Below are 20,819 nucleotides of genomic sequence, written 5' to 3'. Positions count from 1 at the left end.
TACATTACACACCAAGGTTATACTTATATTTCTGGTAAAGTTACATTACACACCAAGGTTATACTTATATTTCTGGTAACGTTACATTACACACCAAGGTTATACTTATATTTCTGGTAAAGTTACATTACACACCAAGGTTATACTTACATTTCTGGTAAAGTTACATTACACATCAAGGTTATACTTATATTTCTGGTTCCCCCCGCTAGTACAGCGGTATGTCTCCGGATTTACAACGCTAAAATCAGGGGTTCGATTCCCCTATGTGGGCTGAGCAGATAGCCTTTGTGGCTTTGCTAAAAAAAAACCACACAACCACTTATATTTCTGGTAAAGTTACATTACACACCAAGGTTATACTTATATTTCTGGTAAAGTTACATTAAACACCAAGGTTAGATTTATATATCTGGTAAAGTTACATTACACCTCAAGGTTATACTTATATTTCTGGTAAAGTTACATCACACACCAAGGTTATACTTATATTTCTGGTAAAGTTACATCACATACCAAGGTTATACTTATATTTCTGGTAAAGTTATATTACACACAATGGTTAGATTTATATTTCTGGTAAAGTTATATTACACACCAAGATTATACTTATATTTCTGGTAAAGTTACATTACACACCAAGATTATACTTATATTTCTGGTAAAGTTACATCACATACCAAGGTTATACTTATATTTCTGGTAAAGTTATATTACACACCAAGGTTAGATTTATATTTCTGGTAAAGTTACATTACACACCAAGGTTAGATTTATATTTCTGGTAAAGTTACATTACACACCAAGGTTATACTTATATTTCTGGTAAAGTTACATTACACACCAAGGTTAGATTTATATTTCTGGTAAAGTTACATTACACACCAAGGTTATACTTATATTTCTGGTAAAGTTACATTACACACCAAGATTATACTTATATTTCTGGTAAAGTTACATTACACACCAAGGTTAGATTTATATTTCTGGTAAAGTTACATTACACACCAAGGTTATACTTATATTTCTGGTAAAGTTACATCACATACCAAGGTTATACTTATATTTCTGGTAAAGTTATATTACACACAATGGTTAGATTTATATTTCTGGTAAAGTTATATTACACACAATGGTTAGATTTATATTTCTGGTAAAGTTACATTACACACCAAGGTTATACTTATATTTCTGGTAAAGTTACATTACACACCAAGGTTAGATTTATATTTCTGGTAAAGTTACATTACACACCAAGGTTATACTTATATTTCTGGTAAAGTTACATTACACACCAAGATTATACTTATATTTCTGGTAAAGTTATATTACACACAATGGTTAGATTTATATTTCTGGTAAAGTTATATTACACACAATGGTTAGATTTATATTTCTGGTAAAGTTACATTACACACAATGGTTAGATTTATATTTCTGGTAAAGTTACATTACACACCAAGGTTATACTTATATTTCTGGTAAAGTTACATCACACACCAAGGTTATACTTATATTTCTGGTAAAGTTACATTAAACACCAAGGTTAGATTTATATTTCTGGTAATGTTATATTACACACCAAGGTTGGATTTATATTTCTGGTAAAGGTACATTACACACCAAGGTTAGATTTATATTTCTGGTAAAGTTACATTACACACCAAGGTTATACTTATATTTCTGGTAAAGTTACATTACACACCAAGGTTATGCTTATATTTCTGGTAAAGTTACATTACGTCGTATTAACTTCAGTTTTTAAATAAATCATTTTAAATTATTAAATTTCACGTATCGTTTAAATAAAATGTTTAATATTTGTGATATCACTAGTTACGATAAAGTTACATTTGTGATATCACCAGTTACAATAAATTTACATTTGTGATATCACCAGTTACAATAAATTTACATTTGTGATATCACTAGTTACTACAAAAGTTACATTTGTGATATCACTAGTTACTACAAAAGTTACATTTGTGATATCACTAGTTACGATAACGTTACATTAGTGATATCACCAGTTACGATAAATTTACATTTGTGATATCACTAGTTACGACAAAAGTTGCATTTGTGATATCACTAGTTACGACAAAAGTTACATTTGTGATATCACTTGTTACGAGAAAAGTTACATTTGTGATATCACGAGTTATGATTAAGTTACATTTGTGATATCACTAGTTACTACAAAAGTTACATTTGTGATATCACTAGTTACTACAAAAGTTACATTTGTGATATCACTAGTTACGATAACGTTACATTAGTGATATCACCAGTTACGATAAATTTACATTTGTGATATCACTAGTTACGACAAAAGTTGCATTTGTGATATCACTAGTTACGACAAAAGTTACATTTGTGATATCACTTGTTACGAGAAAAGTTACATTTGTGATATCACGAGTTACGATAAAGTTATATTTGTGATATCACGAGTTACGATAAAGTTATATTTATGATATCACGAGTTACGATAAAGTTATATTTATGATATCACCAGTTACGATAAATTTACATTTGTGATATCACTAGTTACTATAAAGTTACATTTGTGATATCACTAGTTACGATAACGTTACATTAGTGATATCACCAGTTACGATAAATTTACATTTGTGATATCACTAGTTACGACAAAAGTTGCATTTGTGATATCACTAGTTACGACAAAAGTTACATTTGTGATATCACTTGTTACGAGAAAAGTTACATTTGTGATATCACGAGTTACGATAAAGTTACATTTGTGATATCACTAGTTACGATAACGTTACATTAGTGATATCACCAGTTACGATAAATTTACATTTGTGATATCACTAGTTACGACAAAAGTTGCATTTGTGATATCACTAGTTACGACAAAAGTTACATTTGTGATATCACTTGTTACGAGAAAAGTTACATTTGTGATATCACGAGTTACGATTAAGTTACATTTGTGATATCACTAGTTACGATAAAGTTATATTTGTGATATCACGAGTTACGATAAAGTTATATTTATGATATCACGAGTTACGATAAAGTTATATTTATGATATCACTAGTTACGATATAGCGGTCACAAAAGTTCAGAGACTGGACACATTATTATTTACATTACTTACATATTTAATGAAGAAGGTCGAAACGTTGTTCGCTCCTCTATATAGTGATTTCTCTATCCATACCAGCTGTTTTTAAATGTGTAATTTTCTCTACAAGTGGGTTTTCTCGTCATTACGGAAGGACATATGACGTCAAACTACATGTAAAGCAGCAACTGGAGTACGTATCACACGGATCTGCGAACTCAAACATCACAAGAGCTGTTTTGGTTATACTACTAGATTTTTCATAGCTCAGCTATTATGTAAGGGTTGTTTATAAGTCAGGAAGGAAAAAACTTTTACTTAGATCAAGTTATTATTTCTTTTACCACAATAAACATTTTATTGTTATGTTTGCATTCTAAGACGATAGATAAGGCTCTAACGTTGCGATTGGTCTAGAGAAATCTATAGCAAGTGGTTGTCAACATTTTAAATATATCAAAATTTGATCCAATTTCAGTCAGAATGATTCACTTGTGTTTCTTTTATTAATTTCGCGCGAAGCTACACGAGGGCTATCTGCACTAACCGTCCCTAATTTAGCAGTGTAAGACTAAAGGGAAGGCATCTAGTTATCACCACCCATCACCAACCCTTGCGCTACTCTTTTACTGACAAATAGTGGGATTGAACGTCATATTATAAAACCCCCCACGACTGAAAGGGCGAGCATGTTTGGTGCGACGGGGATTTGAACCCGCGACCCTCGGATTACGAGTCGAACGCCTTAACCCACCTGGCCATGCCGGGTACGATTCACTTATTTAATAGCACATATCAAGTGTTGTGAAAAATCTGTACTTTATGAGGAAGAATGCACTTCAGTTTCGGATTCAGTTTTACATGAATTACTCGGTAATATGTAAACATTTCAAAACAATAAACCCATTGCACGTCTGTGTAATTTACGTTACATTTGTTTCTGAGAACAGTATGCACTGTCACACTAAGTATCTTACGGTTTTACTCCTGTCGCGTTTTCAACTACGCATTCAAAGAATAATTTGGTTCCATACAAATGGTAATGTCAGTTTCACGAGAAATTGTTTAAATTTGAGAGAAGACGATGGACATGACGATAAAAAACAACAATTCATTCATAGCTCCAGAATACTTACTTAAAGATCTGTATCGGTAGTGGAGTATGAAAGACGAAACGCTCCAGTATTCTACATAGAAAATATTAATCACAGTTGTTATTCACCGGAAAACGTTTTCCATGTAAATTTATACATTTCAAACGTCTACTTGTATAACGCATTTCTCTTAAGTAAAAGAAAGTTAAATATATTTGATATTGTAATCTGTTACTTCATATGCTGTTCTTTTATCTCTCCATTAAATGCCTATTTACTTATTCTGTTCCGAAAGCTTAGGCGTGCGGTAAAAACGAACATCACACATTTCATGTGGAAGACGCGTTTTATGAATAAATACGTCATATTATTTAACACCAGTAAATACACAAAAAACAATATATTCACACAAACTTACCTTTCCAAGGTTTACTTTATAACTTGAAATTCATGTTAAAATATAGGAATCGAGAAATGAAGGTATCAGCAGTCTTTGTACTTCTCTTATAGCAAAGTCACATGGAGCTATCTGAGGAGTCCACCAAGGGAATCGAACCCCTGATTTTAGCGCTGTAAATACGCAGACTTACCGCTGTACTAACGGGGAGCGTTAAGAGTCCAATAAAAAATAAGAAATAAATATTTTATCAGTTGCTATGTCCCAGCCTTTAAACTACTTGGCAATAAAAATTATATTAGCTATTATTCGAAATTAAGGGTTGCGGGTGTGATCCCCGTCACACCAAACATACTCGCCCTTTCAGTCGTGAAGGCGTCAAAATGTGACGGTCAATCCCACTATTCGTTGGTAGAAGAGTAGCCCAAGAGTTGACGATGGGTGGTGATGACTAGCTGCCTTCCCTTTAGTCTCACACTTCTAAATTACGGACGGCTAGTGCAGATAGCTCTCGTGTAGCTTTGCGCAAAATTTAAAACAAAACAAACCAAACTAAGGTGTATTGTCCAATTTGTCGGTAATCTTAAGAGTCTTTATAAATTATTTTACTTTTCTCACGTATTGGACGTGATACATATGTTTCATAAAGCGAGGATTGCTCTTCACAAAACATACACTCAGCTCACTGTCCTTGCTGGCGCACTAAATTTGGTGAATACAAAGGCCTACGTAAGACATGTCTAAAGATCAACATGTATACATCTGCATGTTGTAACTTATTAATTATCATGCATACTTCAGTGGTCTACAGCAAAGGAGTACCAGGTATTCTCAGAAGGATAAACAAAACCTAATCTTTCACGCTACGATAAGTAAAGATTTGTTTATTTTATGTTAAGCACAAAGCTACACAAAGGGGCTATCTATGCTCTGCCCACAACGGATATCGAAATCCAGTTTTTAGCAGTATAAGTCCGCTGATGTGCCGTTGTGTCACTGTGAATGGGTTATAAATAAAGACCTTAACCGAAAAATTAAAACTAATTACATTACAACATTGAAGAAAATTACAAACACAAAACACGAGGACGTTTTGAGTTGCTTTATAATTCGATTATAACGAGAGTTATAACCATATCCCATGGTCAACCCCCACAGTTAGATTGCCCTAATTGCCAACAAATATTTAATATGAGTTCATGTGGTAAGAATGAATTTATATTTTAGAGATAACATATTGCAAATGAGGTCCCACAGTCACTCTGAAATGGCCCAGCATGGCCAGGTGGTTAAAGACACTCGAATCGTAATCCGAGGGTCGCGAGTTCGAATCCCCGTCAACCAAACATCCTCGCCCTTTCAGCCGTGGGGGCGTTATAATGTGACGGTCAGCCCCACTATTCGTTGGTAAAAGAGTAGCCCAAGAGTTGCCGGTGGGTGGTAATAACTAGCTGCCTTCCCTCTAGTTTTACACTTCTAAATTAGGGACAGCTAGCGCAGATAGCCTTCGTGTAGCTTTGCGCGAAATTCGAAAACAAACAAAGAAACACTCTGAAATTTTTTCCATAGGTGAATTAGAAACTAAGACCTTCCACGTATGGACACTTCTAGGACCTAAGTCCATGTTGTAATTTCACAGCTGCGAAAGATTTCTTCAAGATACTATCGAAATTTATTTTTTATTTGTACACGTTTTTGTTATTTGCGAGACACAAAATGTCGACATATATAGATATCACGAGAAACTTTCTTCTCGATCTAGTTTAACAGATGTCAGGTTTATCGATCAAGACGAAATCAAGAAGTAGTCACTCTATTTTTGCAGCTCTGGTTAAATTCACTATCTGGAGTTACTTTCCTACTGTTTTCGGGGAGATGTTTAACTCGTGGAAGTACAAAAAGAGCTGTCTTCTTTGCCATTTATTTCGTTTCGTGCCAGGTTTCCCGAGCAACGTTGAATGCTTAATATGTTTTCTTGTCGGCCGGGCATGGCCAGGCGGTTAAAGCACTCGACTCGCAATCCGAGTGTCGTGGGTTCGAATCCTCGTCAGACCAAACATGCTCCCCCTTTCAGCCGTGGGAGCGTTATAAAGAAACGACCAATTCTACTATTCGTTTGTTAAAGAGTAGCACAAGAGTTGGCGGTGAGTGGTGATGACTAGCTGCCTTCTCTCTAGTCTTACACTGCTAAATTAGGGATGGCTAGCGCAGATAGCCCTCGAGAAGCTTTGTGCGAAATTCAAATAAACATATTTTGTTATTCTTTCACTGCATGTTACTAAAATATAATATTGTCTGTCATGTTACTAAAATATATAATATTGTCTGTCATGTTACTAAAAATATAATATTGTCTGTCATGTAACTAAAATATAATATTGTCTGTCATGTTACTGAATATATAATATTGTCTGTCATGTTACTAAAATATATAATATTGTCTGTCATGTTACTAAAATATATAATATTGTCTGTCATGTATCTAAAATATAATATTGTCTGTCATGTTACTAAATATATAATATTGTCTGTCATGTTTTTTTAAGTTTCCATCTCGGAAAAATCAATGTTTTCCAGTTTCAACATGGAAACATAAAAGTAATGTTTTGTGTTCATGTGCCTAACGTAGAACATTTTGCGCTCTTCTTTCTTTCCAAAGAGATGTAAAACTATCTGATATTGAAAAGTTATATAAAGGAGACAATTTGGAAAAGTCCAAAAGTCTCTCCGCACTGAGAAGTTGAAAATGTGGTTATTTGAAGTTTTAGGTTATATGGAAAAAATGAATAACTGAGCAATAATAAAACATCAAGTTTAATCATTTTTATATAATTAAGAACAAAGTTACACGATGGGCTGTCTGTGCTTTGCCCACCAACAGCATAGAAACCCAGTTTCTAGAGTTCTGAGTCCGCAAACACAACAGATTTAATATTCTTGTGGGCTAACGTTTAGATTGTTTCAGAATTTCGCCCAAAGCTACTCGAGGGCTATCTGTGCTAGCCGTCCCTAATTTTGCAGTGTAAGACTAGAGGGAAGGCAGCTAGTCATCACCATCCACCGCCAACTCTTCGGCTACTCTTTTACCAACGAATAGACCGTGACATTATAACGCCCCCACGGCTGAAAGGGTGAGTATGTTTGGTGCGACGGGAATTCGAACCCGCGACCCTCGGTTTACGAGTCGAATGTCTTAACACACTTGGCTATGCCGGCTAACGTTTAGATAGTTTTAAAAATCTACTTGAACCGATGACGTCAACACGTGTGTGTTAAAAGTTTATTTAGAATTAAGCACACAGCTACACAATTGACTATCTGTGCTTTGCCCACTAGAGGTAACTAAACCTTGTTTATAGCGTTTTTAGCTCGCAAATACCCCCGCTGAGTCACTGGGGCCACAGAGGGTAAAAAGGAACTTTGTTATCTGTTGCATCGAGATACTATTCTAGAGAAGCGACTCTCTACCTACGATTGGACGAGCACAATAAGTCCAAGTTAAATAATGGTTTCCATAGTGACAGTTATGTAAATGTTTATGACAGACAATACATATGACTTTATTTTAAAACAATACGTTTATGTAACTACATTTCTTATTCACTGTGCCCCCTGCAAACTGTATGTCTGCAAACTAATTCCACTAAAAACCGGGTTTCGATACCCGTGATGGGCAGAGCACAGATAGCCCATTGTGTAGCTTTGTGCTTATTTCCAAACAAACTTATTCACTGTTGTTAACCCCTCCCCTAGTGGAATGTCTACAGACCTGCAGTGCCAGAAACCGGGTTTTGATAATTCTGCTGAAGAGGACACATCCCGTCGAAGAGCTTTTGCTTAATTACAAACTGTTTCACTATTTATATATATATTAACATTTTAACTTGCCTACCTGTACCAACTGGTCTAAAGTATCATACAAGGATCTCTTAAATTCGAACTTACAGAAACGACATCTAGCATCCTTCTGTGAGGATAGCAGGCAACAATACTAGTAGCTTAGAGCAGTGTGCTGTGAGCAAACCAACATATCAAGTGACCGTAGGCCTATTAAACTCGTATATCATGTATGTTTCAATGGAATAAACTCTGACTCACGATTGCTTTATGACCCATTTAGACACTCCTACACTGTTTGATGAGTTAGAACTCCCAATCTTTTTTTTCATATTTAGTACGTGACCAGTTTTATGTGTTTACGTGTAGTACCAGATTTTACAATGTAGGTTTCCCATCATTAGTATTTGTTTTTTAAGTTTGCGCAAAGCTACACGAGAGCTATCTGCACTAGCCGTACTTAGCTAAGTTAGCAGTGTAAAACTAGTATTATGTTCTGTGTAAGTCACGTAACTGAACAAGCGTTTTCTTATCACGCCAGTGAGTTGTGATTTAGGTTAACCTGAATAAATTTATTTGTGTTTTTATTACTTTGAACATGGTGATAGTTATTCCCCATGTATTTTATTGTTTGTCTTTGAATTTCGTGCAAAGCTACACGAGGGCTATCTGCGCTAGGCGTCCCTAATTTAGCAGTGTAAAACTAGAGGGAAGGCAGCTAGTCATCGCCACCCACCAACGAATAGTGGGATTGACCGACATATCATAACGGGTTCACGGCGAAAAAGGCAAGAATGTTTGGCGTGAGAGGGTTTAAAACCCACGACCCTCGGATTACGAGTTGAGTGCTTTAACCACCGGGTCATGTCGGACCTCCCATCACTAGTGTTGTAGACAATTTGTACAACAAATCATTTGATGACGAATTTTGCTATATAACTGTACGTTGTGAAAAAAAAACCCATTAAAACTTTCATGTCAAATCTACGAACTCGAAATATATTCGATACAAGCATATTGTAAAACAAATGCAGCGCAACTAAACTATGCAACGATTTTGAAAATTGTCTTCCCTGAGATAACGGAAACCATGCTGGTTACGTCTACGAGTTTAATAAATGTATATATATTTGTTACGTTCAATCTCGTGATTCATTCACCCGAAAGAAATTATAATTTGCTCAAATGGAGGAATGTGAGGCACCGAATAAGCAAAGAACGAAAGAAGAAAAAATGAACCAACTGCTGAATTTTTCGATTTATACCAATTGCATTAGCACAATTTGCACAAGTACCCTTCCTCTGGTGACGAAATCGTGAAATGTTATCCAATTTGGTGGAGAGTTTTTGCTATTCTTTTTCTCTCCATTTATTCACGAATCTTGTAAGGCGAAATGCGCGGTATCTTGAATGATGTTAAACCAATAAGAACTATCTCAGGTTAAAATTGTTAAATAAAATTGTTTCTACTATTGTAAACATGTTCCACATTCAGCATGCTTGTTACTACAGCGATTACGCACGGGCTACTTATTGGCGAATATGTTCTGTACATAAAGTAATTTTCCAAGGGCTTTTATCTTACTGTGGGAAAAATGTTCCATACCTGTTCTACCATAATTTATGAACGAGTCTTGCTACAAATTGAAAACCTGTAAATTAGTGGTAAATGTGTTAACCATACAACCAAGGGTTAATTTTTTCTTATGGGGGTAAAAAAAGTTACATACCAGTCGTACTACGAGTTAGAAACGAGTCTTACTGCAAGTTGAGAACGTGTAGGCTGGTTAGTATTGTGTTCTGTGTAAGCCAAGTAACTGAACAAGCGTTTTCTCATCACGTTAGTAAGTCGTGATTTTGGTTAATCTGAATAAATTTATTTGTGCTTTTATTACTTTGAACATGGTGATAGTTCTTCCCCATTTATTTTATTGTTTGTTTGTTTTGAATTTCGTGCAAAGCTACATAAGGGCTATCTGCGCTAGCCGTCCCTAATTTAGCAGTATAAATCTAGAGGGAAGGCAACTAGTCATTACCACCCACCGCCAAATCTTAGGCTACCCTTTTACCAACGAATAGTGGGATTGACCGTCACTTTATAACGCCCCCCGGGGATTCAAACCCGCGAACCTCAGCTATAGATAAACTCAAACTAGTAAACGTATAATGTACTTAGATGAATTTTAAAAACCTTCTCGTGAGGATATTTATAAATATTTCTGACATATTTTTTCTTCAAATAAATAACTCCTGTGTGTTTAGATTGTTTTTTACCTGAGGAAGGATTAGTTGAATTGTTGAAAGTATTATCGACGTTCTGTGTGTGTCAGTGGTGGCGGGGATGGTTGTAAAATTCTAGTTTTCAACTTTGCCTGCTCAGCAGCAGGCTTAGGGCTAATATCAATATCACACTCTGACAGCTTCGTTCATAAGTGGAGGAGTTATATCATAAAGAGTAGCTTATTTCCTAGACTTCCATCACGGCTCTCCAGGGAGTGTATTGGGAGGAAGGGGGGAGGAACAGATTTCAGCGATCGATGAACATTATCAACTCAGACAGGAATTTTATATATAAATACAAATGATGGTTCTGCAAGTGGTGCCTATTAACGACCAGAAATCGTCTGGTTAAAATTGGAGGAAAATCAACAAAATTTTGAAATAAAATTCTTGCGTATGTAAACATATATGTGTATATTATATTAGTATGTGAGTTTATATATATTTTTACATACAAAGTGGCCACAAACATCGTCGTCTACTTCGGCCATATACCATTCAACTGAAGATGAAATGTTTATATGAATATGTGTAATATTAATATATGTGTATACACAACGTATAGATATCAAGTGCCTAACAGTTGGTGCATTCTAGTCTTACGTATCGGTATAATCATTTAGATAGGATGTTAATTAACTTGTTATTTATTAATCGTTTTCATTTTGTATCGCCCGCCAGTTTGTTTTGTTCGCCATTGCAAAGAAACGGACCCGTAACTTATCTGTTGCACTTACATTTTGAAGTAATAACCTAATATATTTTCAAAGTTTACCTTATTTCATTGTACGTTTGGCTCGTTTTACCACTATATGCGCTCTGTCGAATCAATATGATTGCTGCTGACTCGCCAGGGGGACATTTTATCTCTTAGGTACTTGAATATCTTTACGATTTACTAAGCTATCCAAACCTTGTGATAAGAAAACCCAAAACCATTACAGCCGAAAATATCATTAAGAGAGAAGGTTCCTCATACCCATGAGGTCGTTACCAATTTCATAATTATAGGTTTTGGTTTTCTTTATGTCTTCATGTTTTTTACTCCCTTATTTTGTTGTATTTTTTAAACAGAGAATCATGATCTTTGGTTTATAAGCTGCTTTCTACTTGTGAGATCTATAAATAATTAGTTTATATTTGTCAAGAATTTCGTTTTGTTAAATTATTTACTTGTCTTACGTTTCGAGTGTCATAAATTAAATGTTAGTTTTCAGATAACGTGAATCACATTGATGATAAACCAGACAAACGATTAGTTTTGTGAGGTGGGAATTTTATAAAACGAAGAAACTACCTCATTATTTAATAGAACCGAAATGTATCTCAGAACGGCTAGTATGGGTTTGGTTTATTTTGAATTTCGCGCAAAGCTGCACCAGGGCTATTTGCACTAGCCGTCCCTAATGTAACAGATTAAGACTAGAGGGAAGACAGCTAGTCATCATTACCCACAGCCAACTCTTGGGCTACTTTTACTAACGAATAGTGTGGTTGACTGTCACATTATAACACCCTCATGGCTGAAAGGTCGAGTATGTTTGGTGCGACGGGGATTCGAACCCGCGAATTAAGAGTCGAGTTCTTTAACCACGTGACCATGGCTGGTACAAGTTTTAACACTTTTACGAATAAAGCAGAGAACAACGTTTCGACTTTCTTAGGTCACCTTCACGTTAACAAATACGACCAAGTTATGAGGAAAAAAACAAATTCAGCTTCCAGTGTAAATGTAAACAATTTTAATAAATATTGAAGGGTTAAAATTCAAGGTTATTGTGCAGGTTAATAATAAAAAATGTCCAACGTTTTTAACTTCGCAATTTAAAAACTTTATTCTAAATAAAGGTTAAATATTTAGGCTTACAAACTTTGATGTTTGGAGTGTTTTAACAATTTTGATAGAGTTTAAAAGTTTTACAAAAACCGAGTTGAATTTGTTTTCTTCTATATAAAAGAATAAACCAAAGCTTCACTTAACGTTTAAATGCTACAGTTTTTGTAGAAAAATATTTCTGTTAATAGAAAAAGATATTTTATTGGATATTTAAGGTCAGGGGCGTAGATCCTGGGGGAATTGGGGGTATACATCCCCCATTAATTCTAGGTGGGGGGTATGGTGCATACAATCATCCCCCCCTACAGTTTTGTCTGTTGAATTGTTTTATTGCATCACGGGCCTACAAATTGTGTGTTTGTTCTTGTGATTCTCGTGTTCTTACCAATCGAATTACATAATTAGGCCTAGATGTAGGCTTTTTCAGAATCCACTGACTATAGTGTACGTTTAGCGTACAGTTAACGACAGGTTCGGGCCGCTCGGATCCAGACGCGCCATACATCACCCACCCCCGCTTCCTTTAGTCTCAGCCTCGATTTTACAACATGGCTCATTAGACCTGTGTTTGTGGCCCTCATTAATCCATGAAATTTCAGATTATCACCTCCCTCTAATAAAGTGCTGATGCTTTATGGTAAAAGAACAATATATTCTCTTATCGTAGATAGTAAAAATATTGTATTTTCTTGTATAATTAGAACACAAAAGGAGCGATTTCAACAGCCTGTAGAATTGTATTGCTAGTTTTTTGTTTAGGTTTTTATTTAATAGACGTGCGTATAGATATTATATCACAATGTGTTTGATGAGCTTTAACAGGAATATAATATATTTGTGATTCTTTAAGGATTTTTCGAGAAGCTTGCAATTACTTGTGTTGTAACTAGCACACATTATTGTCCCAGCGATGCCCAGGCGGTCAGTCGGCTCGGGAGTCACTGTGAGGTTCGCGCGTTCGACTTAAATACATTGTACAGTTCAGTCCTACTTCCATTCTGTTCTATCTTCATTCGTTGTACGTTAGAGTTTTTCAATAAAGACTGTATTTTAGCCTGTTGAGTCATCTGGGAAACAGATTCCAATTATGACAAGCAAGCGTCTGAAACTTTCCCATATTAGATAGTTCTACAAGCCAGTTACTAGTACTACAAGTGACAATGCAGATGCAGATAGATAATCCAACAACCTGAAGCAAAGGAATAGAAACTTGCCATACAGAGGAAATACTATGTTCATCAGAGGACGAGTCTGAAAATGCTTGTGCAACTATTGCACATCATGAACCACCAGATAGTTGTGAAACAAGTTTGTGCAATAATGAAAAATCTGACACTCCACAGATACAGTCTGGAAAACCATGTCATCAAGACGCATAACTAACACCATGACAAAAAAGCAAAATCTCAAAATATCAACTTCCAGGGCAAGTGGCTTTATGAGTTCCCATGGCTGCACTTCGACAATCAGACTCAAAAAGTCATATGCTTTTATTGTGCCAAGGCGGAAAATAGAGGCCTTTTTACATGGAAATTGGAGAAGCCAGTGGAGTATACCTTCATATCCACCGGTTTTTGCAACTGGAAAAAGACAAAACAGAAATTCAACGAACACCAACCCTCTTCTCAGTACAGATTCGCTATATCTCCAGAAGGTTCACTTGATGTAACTCCAGTGACTGTCCAGCTACATGATGGTAAAAAAGAAGCAGCAGGAAGAATGCAAAAGAAATCTAGCAAAAATATTCAGAAGTTTACGTTTCTTATTGCGTCAAGGTTTAGCATTACGTAGACATACTGATACGGAGAGGAACTTCCTGCAGTTAATGAAGCTCCTGGAAGAGGAAGATCCTGAGTTGACGTCCAACTTATCAAAGGAAACCACATTCACATCACCCCAGGATCAGAATGAAATAATGGAGATGTTCAGTCATCAAATACTGAGGAATGTAGCACACGAAGTGCAGCAAAGTAAAATCTTTGCATTAATGGTTGACGGCACTCAAGATGTTACAGGTGCCGAACAGGAAGCAATATGTGTACGATACATAGATGAGAACCTTGACGTCCATGATACATTTCTTGGTTTGTACAGTGTTTCCAATACAACTGGTGAAACAATATCTTTGACTATACTTGATGTACTGACTAGATTCAATTTACCACTGTCAGGATTAAGAGCACAAACGTATGATGGAGCCACTAACATGAGTGGTGCGTACAGTGGATGTCAGGCAAAAATAAAAGAGAAGCAACCGTCAGCTTTGTTTTTTCACTGCGGAGCACACAAGGCTAATTTGATAATGCAACATGCAGTTGAAGCTTTTGAATGTGTTCGAGATTCTATCCAGTGGGTACATGAACTTGGTGTCTTGCTTCACAGGTAAAGCAAATATAAGACAATTTTTGAAAATATTGTGTCGTCAGACAGCCACAATGGTCCAGTTAAATACATCCGCCCACTATGTCCAACACGCTGGTTGTGCCGCCTATCTGCAATTACATGTGCTAATGATCACTACAGTGACATTGTTGATTCTTTGTCTGAATTAGCAAATGAAAAATCAGATGCAACGGTGAAAGCACGAAGTCTGCTGGACAGATTTGACAAAGAAAAGATAGTTTTGGGATTGTTGATGGCTCAGCATCCATTAGCTGCATTAGAGGAACTAAAACATGCATTTCAAGCAAAATCAGTGACAGTATCTGGCATGATTGAAGTATCTGCAATGACAGTTGATCAATTGTGGGTATTTCAAACAGAGGAAAATTACAAGAAGATATTTGATGAAGCTGAGAAAATGGTGACTTCCCTAGATCTGGTGCCTATTGAACTACCACGCATTCACAGACCCCCCAGAAGAATCACAGGTGATGACTCAGCACACCATTCTACAACAGCTAGAGATTACTACAGAAGCCAATATTTTGAATTTGTGGACACAGTCATAGAGCATCTGACCACTAGATTCAATGCAGACAACAATGACTTGAGGCAATATCTGGAACTTGAGAACATGATCACATCTGGCAAGATTGAGAACTCGGTTATAAACTTCTATCCAGAAATCTCTGCATAACGGCTCGAGTTTCAGTTGCCCATGTTCAAAGGAACAACAACAGCAGTATCTCTGAAAGGTGCGAAGGTCGCTTACTGTAAAATGCATGAAACAAGCCAGCAGATGTTTAGTGAAGTGTTTCTTCTCATGAAAATTTTGCTTGTATGTCCAGTATCCAGCTGCGAATGTGATCACAGCTTTTCTGCATTAAGACGGTTGAAAACGTGGTTAAGGTCAACTATGTCTCAGTGCCGCCTCAACCATGTGGCAGTTTGTCACACTCACAAAGATGAGGTCGACAAGATAAATATAGAAGAGTTTATAAAGGAATTCATAAACAGGTCATCACAAAGGAGGTCTACGTTTGGGAACATGTAGACTAGAAGAATAAATGAATCTTACTTCAATGAAAAGTATGAATAATTATGTGCTACATTGTATTGATGTGTAATTTTCAAGAGTTCGCAAAGACACTTTAATTATTTTATCAAACAACAAGAACAGTTTTTCTGTAGATATAAACTTATCAAGGGTAATTACTAATTTTATTAATATTTGAAAACGTAATTCATGCAATGAAAGTCATTAGTAACCTTGTCAAGTATAATGGCCATCTTTTATACTGTGCAGTGTGCAGGAATAAATTCATGTGGCAGTTAATTTGTGACACATTTGTCTTTATTCTATTTACATTTTGAAAACTGTTCACAACACCTCACTTATACAAACCTACATGGAAACCTTGAAGTATCGTGGCAACAAGATTACTCTGTAACTGTATGTTTACAGCTTTCAGGTTCATATAATCAGAGATTACCAATTTGTAAATATAACAGTCCACATAAATGGTTGCAAAAAATCATCCCTCCCATCGGGTGTAAAAAATCTACGCCCCTGTTTATGGTCAAACTGTTCAATAGAGCGCATAGCTGAGTTGGCCCAATATGGCCAGGTGGTTAAGGCACTCGACTCGTAATTCGAAGGTCGCGGGTTCTAATCCCTGCCAACCATACATGCTCGTCCTTTTAGCCGCGGGGGCATTATAGTGTGACGGTCCATCTCACTATTCGTTGGTAAAAGAGTGTAGCCCAAGAATTGCCGGTGGGTGGTGATGACTAGTTGCCTTCACTCTAGTTTTACACTACTAAATTAGAGACGGCTAGCGTAGATAGCCCTCGAGTAGCTTTGTGTAAAATTCGAAACAAGCAAATTTAGTCACACCTGAGTTTTTATTTGTAAAGCACCCGCGAAAGAGTTTGATATATATTATGTGTCTAGCGAAAATAGGCTAATTACATTATGTGTCACGTTCTTATGTTTACATACAGGTTAACCATAGAGAAAATCTTCATAATTACGGTGGTAAATAAAATATTACTTCTCATTCAGTTACAAAATTTAATCAGTTGTACAATGATAGCCATTAATTTTATTCAATGAAGTTTTGGCATGGTACACTATAATAGTTCTCAGTTTTTGTCTCTCCTCAATATGCGCTTGCGCACTTTACTATCTAAATGCTCATGCCCGTATTTCAATGAATGCAAACAAAAGACGAGTGAAAATATACCTTAACAGACATTTTATACAATAACACATTAAAAGCTTACGAACGTTCTTAAAAAAGTCCAACATTAGGTAGTATAATAATTTTTTTATTATAATAAATTTTAATAATAAGTTTTAACCTAACTGAAATAAAACAAAAAACGAACGCAAGTTTTAATGTTAATTTATTTTTCAACGAACACAAGCCGTACTTAAAAAAGGCTTAACTGATGTTAGGCCTAAGACAAGTGGGATTATAATAAATTTCGGCGCCTGCGATTAGAATTAAATTTTATTATTCTAGAAATCGTGTACTGAAAGAATTTGTTACTTTATTGTACTGTTACAATAAAGCTGTTAATTTTATTTTTGCTGGTCTCTGATAGTTGAGAATAAAGACGAAACACATTTTTTGTTTTTTACTATTAACTTGTTACACAATTTGCTGAAAAAATATTTCGTGTCAGTATATTTCAAAACGATATCATACTGCGTATATAAATCGCTTTCTAACAAATCGCTATCGCTTTTATTTTTCTTATTTTACTTTCAACTGGATAAAATTAGTAATTAAATAAAATCCGCGCATGTGGATAAGCTGTGCAGAACGTATACACCTTTCAAGAGTTTAATTTAGGGATAGCACTGAATAGCTGATTGAGAAAGACTGATAGTATATCGAGCACATTCTGTGATAGTACTTGAAATACATTATACACACCTAAACTTACCCGAATAAAACTTATGGTTATTAATGTCTGTATGTTTGTCTGGGTGTGATTTGTTATAGCCCTCGTTGGGATTTCTGTTGTGATTTTTTTTTGTTCTGTGTGTAGTTACGCACAAAGCTATACAATGGGCTATCTATACTTAACCCACTACGGGTATGAAAATCCGGGATTCGAGCGTTGTAAGTCAGTAGACATACTGCTGTGTCACTGGAACTGTAAAAGATATACTATTATATATTTATTTTAATATCTACGTTTGTTTCAGTATAGTTTTTATTTTATGCATGTGTCGTATATTGTTGGATGAGTATTGCTTAAGTGCCACCTGTTCTCTAAATTTGTAGAAGCTTCTCGAGAGCAAGAATCAACAATATGCAGTTTACGAAAATACTAGCGTGTCTTCGAACATTGTTGAAGGCTCAAAAATATTGTATGATTGGTATATAAAAGCAAGCCATAACAGGACATCAGGAGACAGTTATATATTGTTTCTCAGATACAGTCAGAATACTGTAAGCCTTGGAAGCTATAACTGCGATTAACACTTATTAACAGTAAAACTACAGAATTTGACAAGAAACGTTTGTAGATTTCGTACATTACGAACCGTTCAATTTCAAAGAATTAACTTCGGACGTTAATATTTCTCTGAGAGTATTAAATAACTACCCTATGAAAAGTAAGCTTGTAAATCACATTAGGCCAAACAATAATAGAGCTAGCTAACATTCGTCACAACTGAAGTGTACCTGTGTATCAAAATAAAAGTAATTTGCGCCTCGTGGACCTGGACAGTCCATAAAATATTAAGTTCCAGACAATATATTAGATTGGATATTGTTTGTGAGTTTGTAAAGTTTTTGTATGTAAATAATTAATTATAATAACCATTGTTATAAATTGTATTGTTTTTTGTGTATTAAATATATATTTATGTTAAGAAATAAAATTGTGTGTCAATTATGTTAGCAGATATCATAACTTTGATACATATACAAATTCAAATAATTTCTAAATTAAAATTTCCGGCTATTTGAAATCTTAACACAGAATGTACATAGTATGATAAATTAGTGACTCGTCCGAGATAAATTATAATACGTAACTGGGGCCTTTTTGTTGTGCACACCGAGGGAAACCAGATTTTAGTGTTGTAAATCCAAAGACTTACCGCTGTCCTCCTGGGGGACTTATCAATGTTTCGGATTCCCCTAGAGTAATTTTAAACGTGGGGGTTTCCTTTAAAATCAGCCATTTAGTCTAATAAAACTGACGATTTTCTGGAAACCACCTAAAATAAACACATTTAATTTTTAATACTCAGCCGGAGTTGGTGATTGATTTTCTAGAAACCACCCACAATAAACACGTTTCATTTTTAACACTCAGCCGGAGTTGGTGATTGTGTTTTTTTCTTTATAATTCTTCCATCTTGCAAGAGTTACTTTATCTCACTGTTACACACTGTTGGATTCCCATCGATCACGGGACTGGTACTTCAAGTGAAGTTTTGTTAGCGGGCAGGATGCCACGCATGCGTATTAGTGACGTCAGCAAAAGAAGAGTTGTGTTAAGACAGCGGCCCAGAACACAGATACACTGTGCCTCTGTGTAACGTGTACAGCAACTGATCCTCGCATGTTAAGTGTATCTGATAAATAATTGTAAATAGCTCAGTATCAGACTAAAAGTTAATTAGAACTCTTAAAACTGGAAGTATTTGGTAGTATTTATCTAAAAAATTAAAATGTTTTGCTCGGTGAGGGGGAACATAATAGCTTGTAATTAGCCTAGAGAACAAGATTGAAAACTTAATTACAATAAGGGTTGGCTCATGGCGAGACGGAAGAATTGCGCCTATATTGTTGGTGTTTTCAAGCTCTAAGAACTCGTCTAAAGACTTACGTGAGGTTCATTGAAGACGAGTAAACACTTGTTTGCAGGTCTTGTTTATTAGACTCTGGACAATTGCAGTTTATTGTACAAGAGAACATCTGACTCCTGCTACAAACATTCGTCGTTAACAGCGAAGCCGTGAAGCCACCTGTCTGATATTCAACAATATAACCAATGGCTTTACGAACAGGAACTCGTTTTCATGTTGTTATCACTGTTCTCATGGTATGTAAAATGTTTCTACTCAAAATGTAATAGTTTATATCGTCCCTACGTTCTGTTTCAGCATCGTTACGTTAATATACAGTCAAGTCTATCCACAGATCTCTTTCAGAATGTGTTTATAGTTAAACTATACAAATGAGTAAACAGAGGAATCATAGGGCTAAAGTTTAAACGAGCCAAGTCTTAATTTGAGCGAGAGAACGGTAATTTGAATTTAAGTTAAAGTAATACAAGAACTGTTTAGTGTTTGTTGTTTAGCAAAAAAGCTAGCATTTTACTTCCCGTAATTTTAATATATGTGTTTTCTTATAGCGAAGTCACATCGGGTATCTGCTGAGCCCACCGAGGGGAATCAAACCCTTGATTTTAGCGTAACTTTAATGAAACATCAAATGTTTACGGTGCACTGTTGTTACTCACACAAGTCATCAACTTACAAAGATTGGTCGTAACATTAGGGAGTAATTCAGGGACGTATATAGGTAGGGGCCAGATGTGATCAGCCCCTTGACCCATGGCCCTAAAGGGACCCCATTGATAATTTTATTCCGTGTAAAATTACTTGGGAAGTAGGCCCCAAAAAATTATTATAACTTTAAATCCGTCTCTTGAATAATTACATTTTTTAAGTCAATGTTTGGATTCAACATATCAGTGTTTGAAAAGAAACATAAGCGAAACTGATATCAGATGAACTTTGATTTATTCAATCAATGATTATTTCTTGCCTTCGTAGCCAGGATACTTGGTCGGATGTAAGCGGTTACCCTAGACAGGACCTCAAGCTTATAATACACCTCATTTTAACGATACGGCACGAG

The 20,819-nt window shown here is 35.6% G+C and overlaps 1 protein-coding gene across 1 annotated transcript in view; it reads left to right on the top strand.

The window, feature by feature from the left end:
- The first annotated feature begins 19,474 nt into the window (after positions 1 to 19,474).
- The window catches only part of LOC143254459 (ADAMTS-like protein 1), a 31,744-nt gene continuing 30,399 nt past the window's right edge, over positions 19,475 to 20,819 (top strand). Inside the window, exon 1 of the mRNA XM_076509642.1 lies at positions 19,475 to 19,998. Within this exon, the coding sequence (XP_076365757.1) occupies positions 19,948 to 19,998 (51 nt within the window). The 5' untranslated portion in view covers positions 19,475 to 19,947. The remainder of the gene's footprint in view (positions 19,999 to 20,819) is intronic.

The sequence above is a fragment of the Tachypleus tridentatus genome, chromosome 6 (assembly GCF_004210375.1).
Source record: "Tachypleus tridentatus isolate NWPU-2018 chromosome 6, ASM421037v1, whole genome shotgun sequence".
Lineage (NCBI taxonomy): Eukaryota > Metazoa > Arthropoda > Merostomata > Xiphosura > Limulidae > Tachypleus > Tachypleus tridentatus.
Note: the sequence above shows the minus strand (reverse complement) of the source record. Positions and strands in the feature narration are given on the sequence as shown.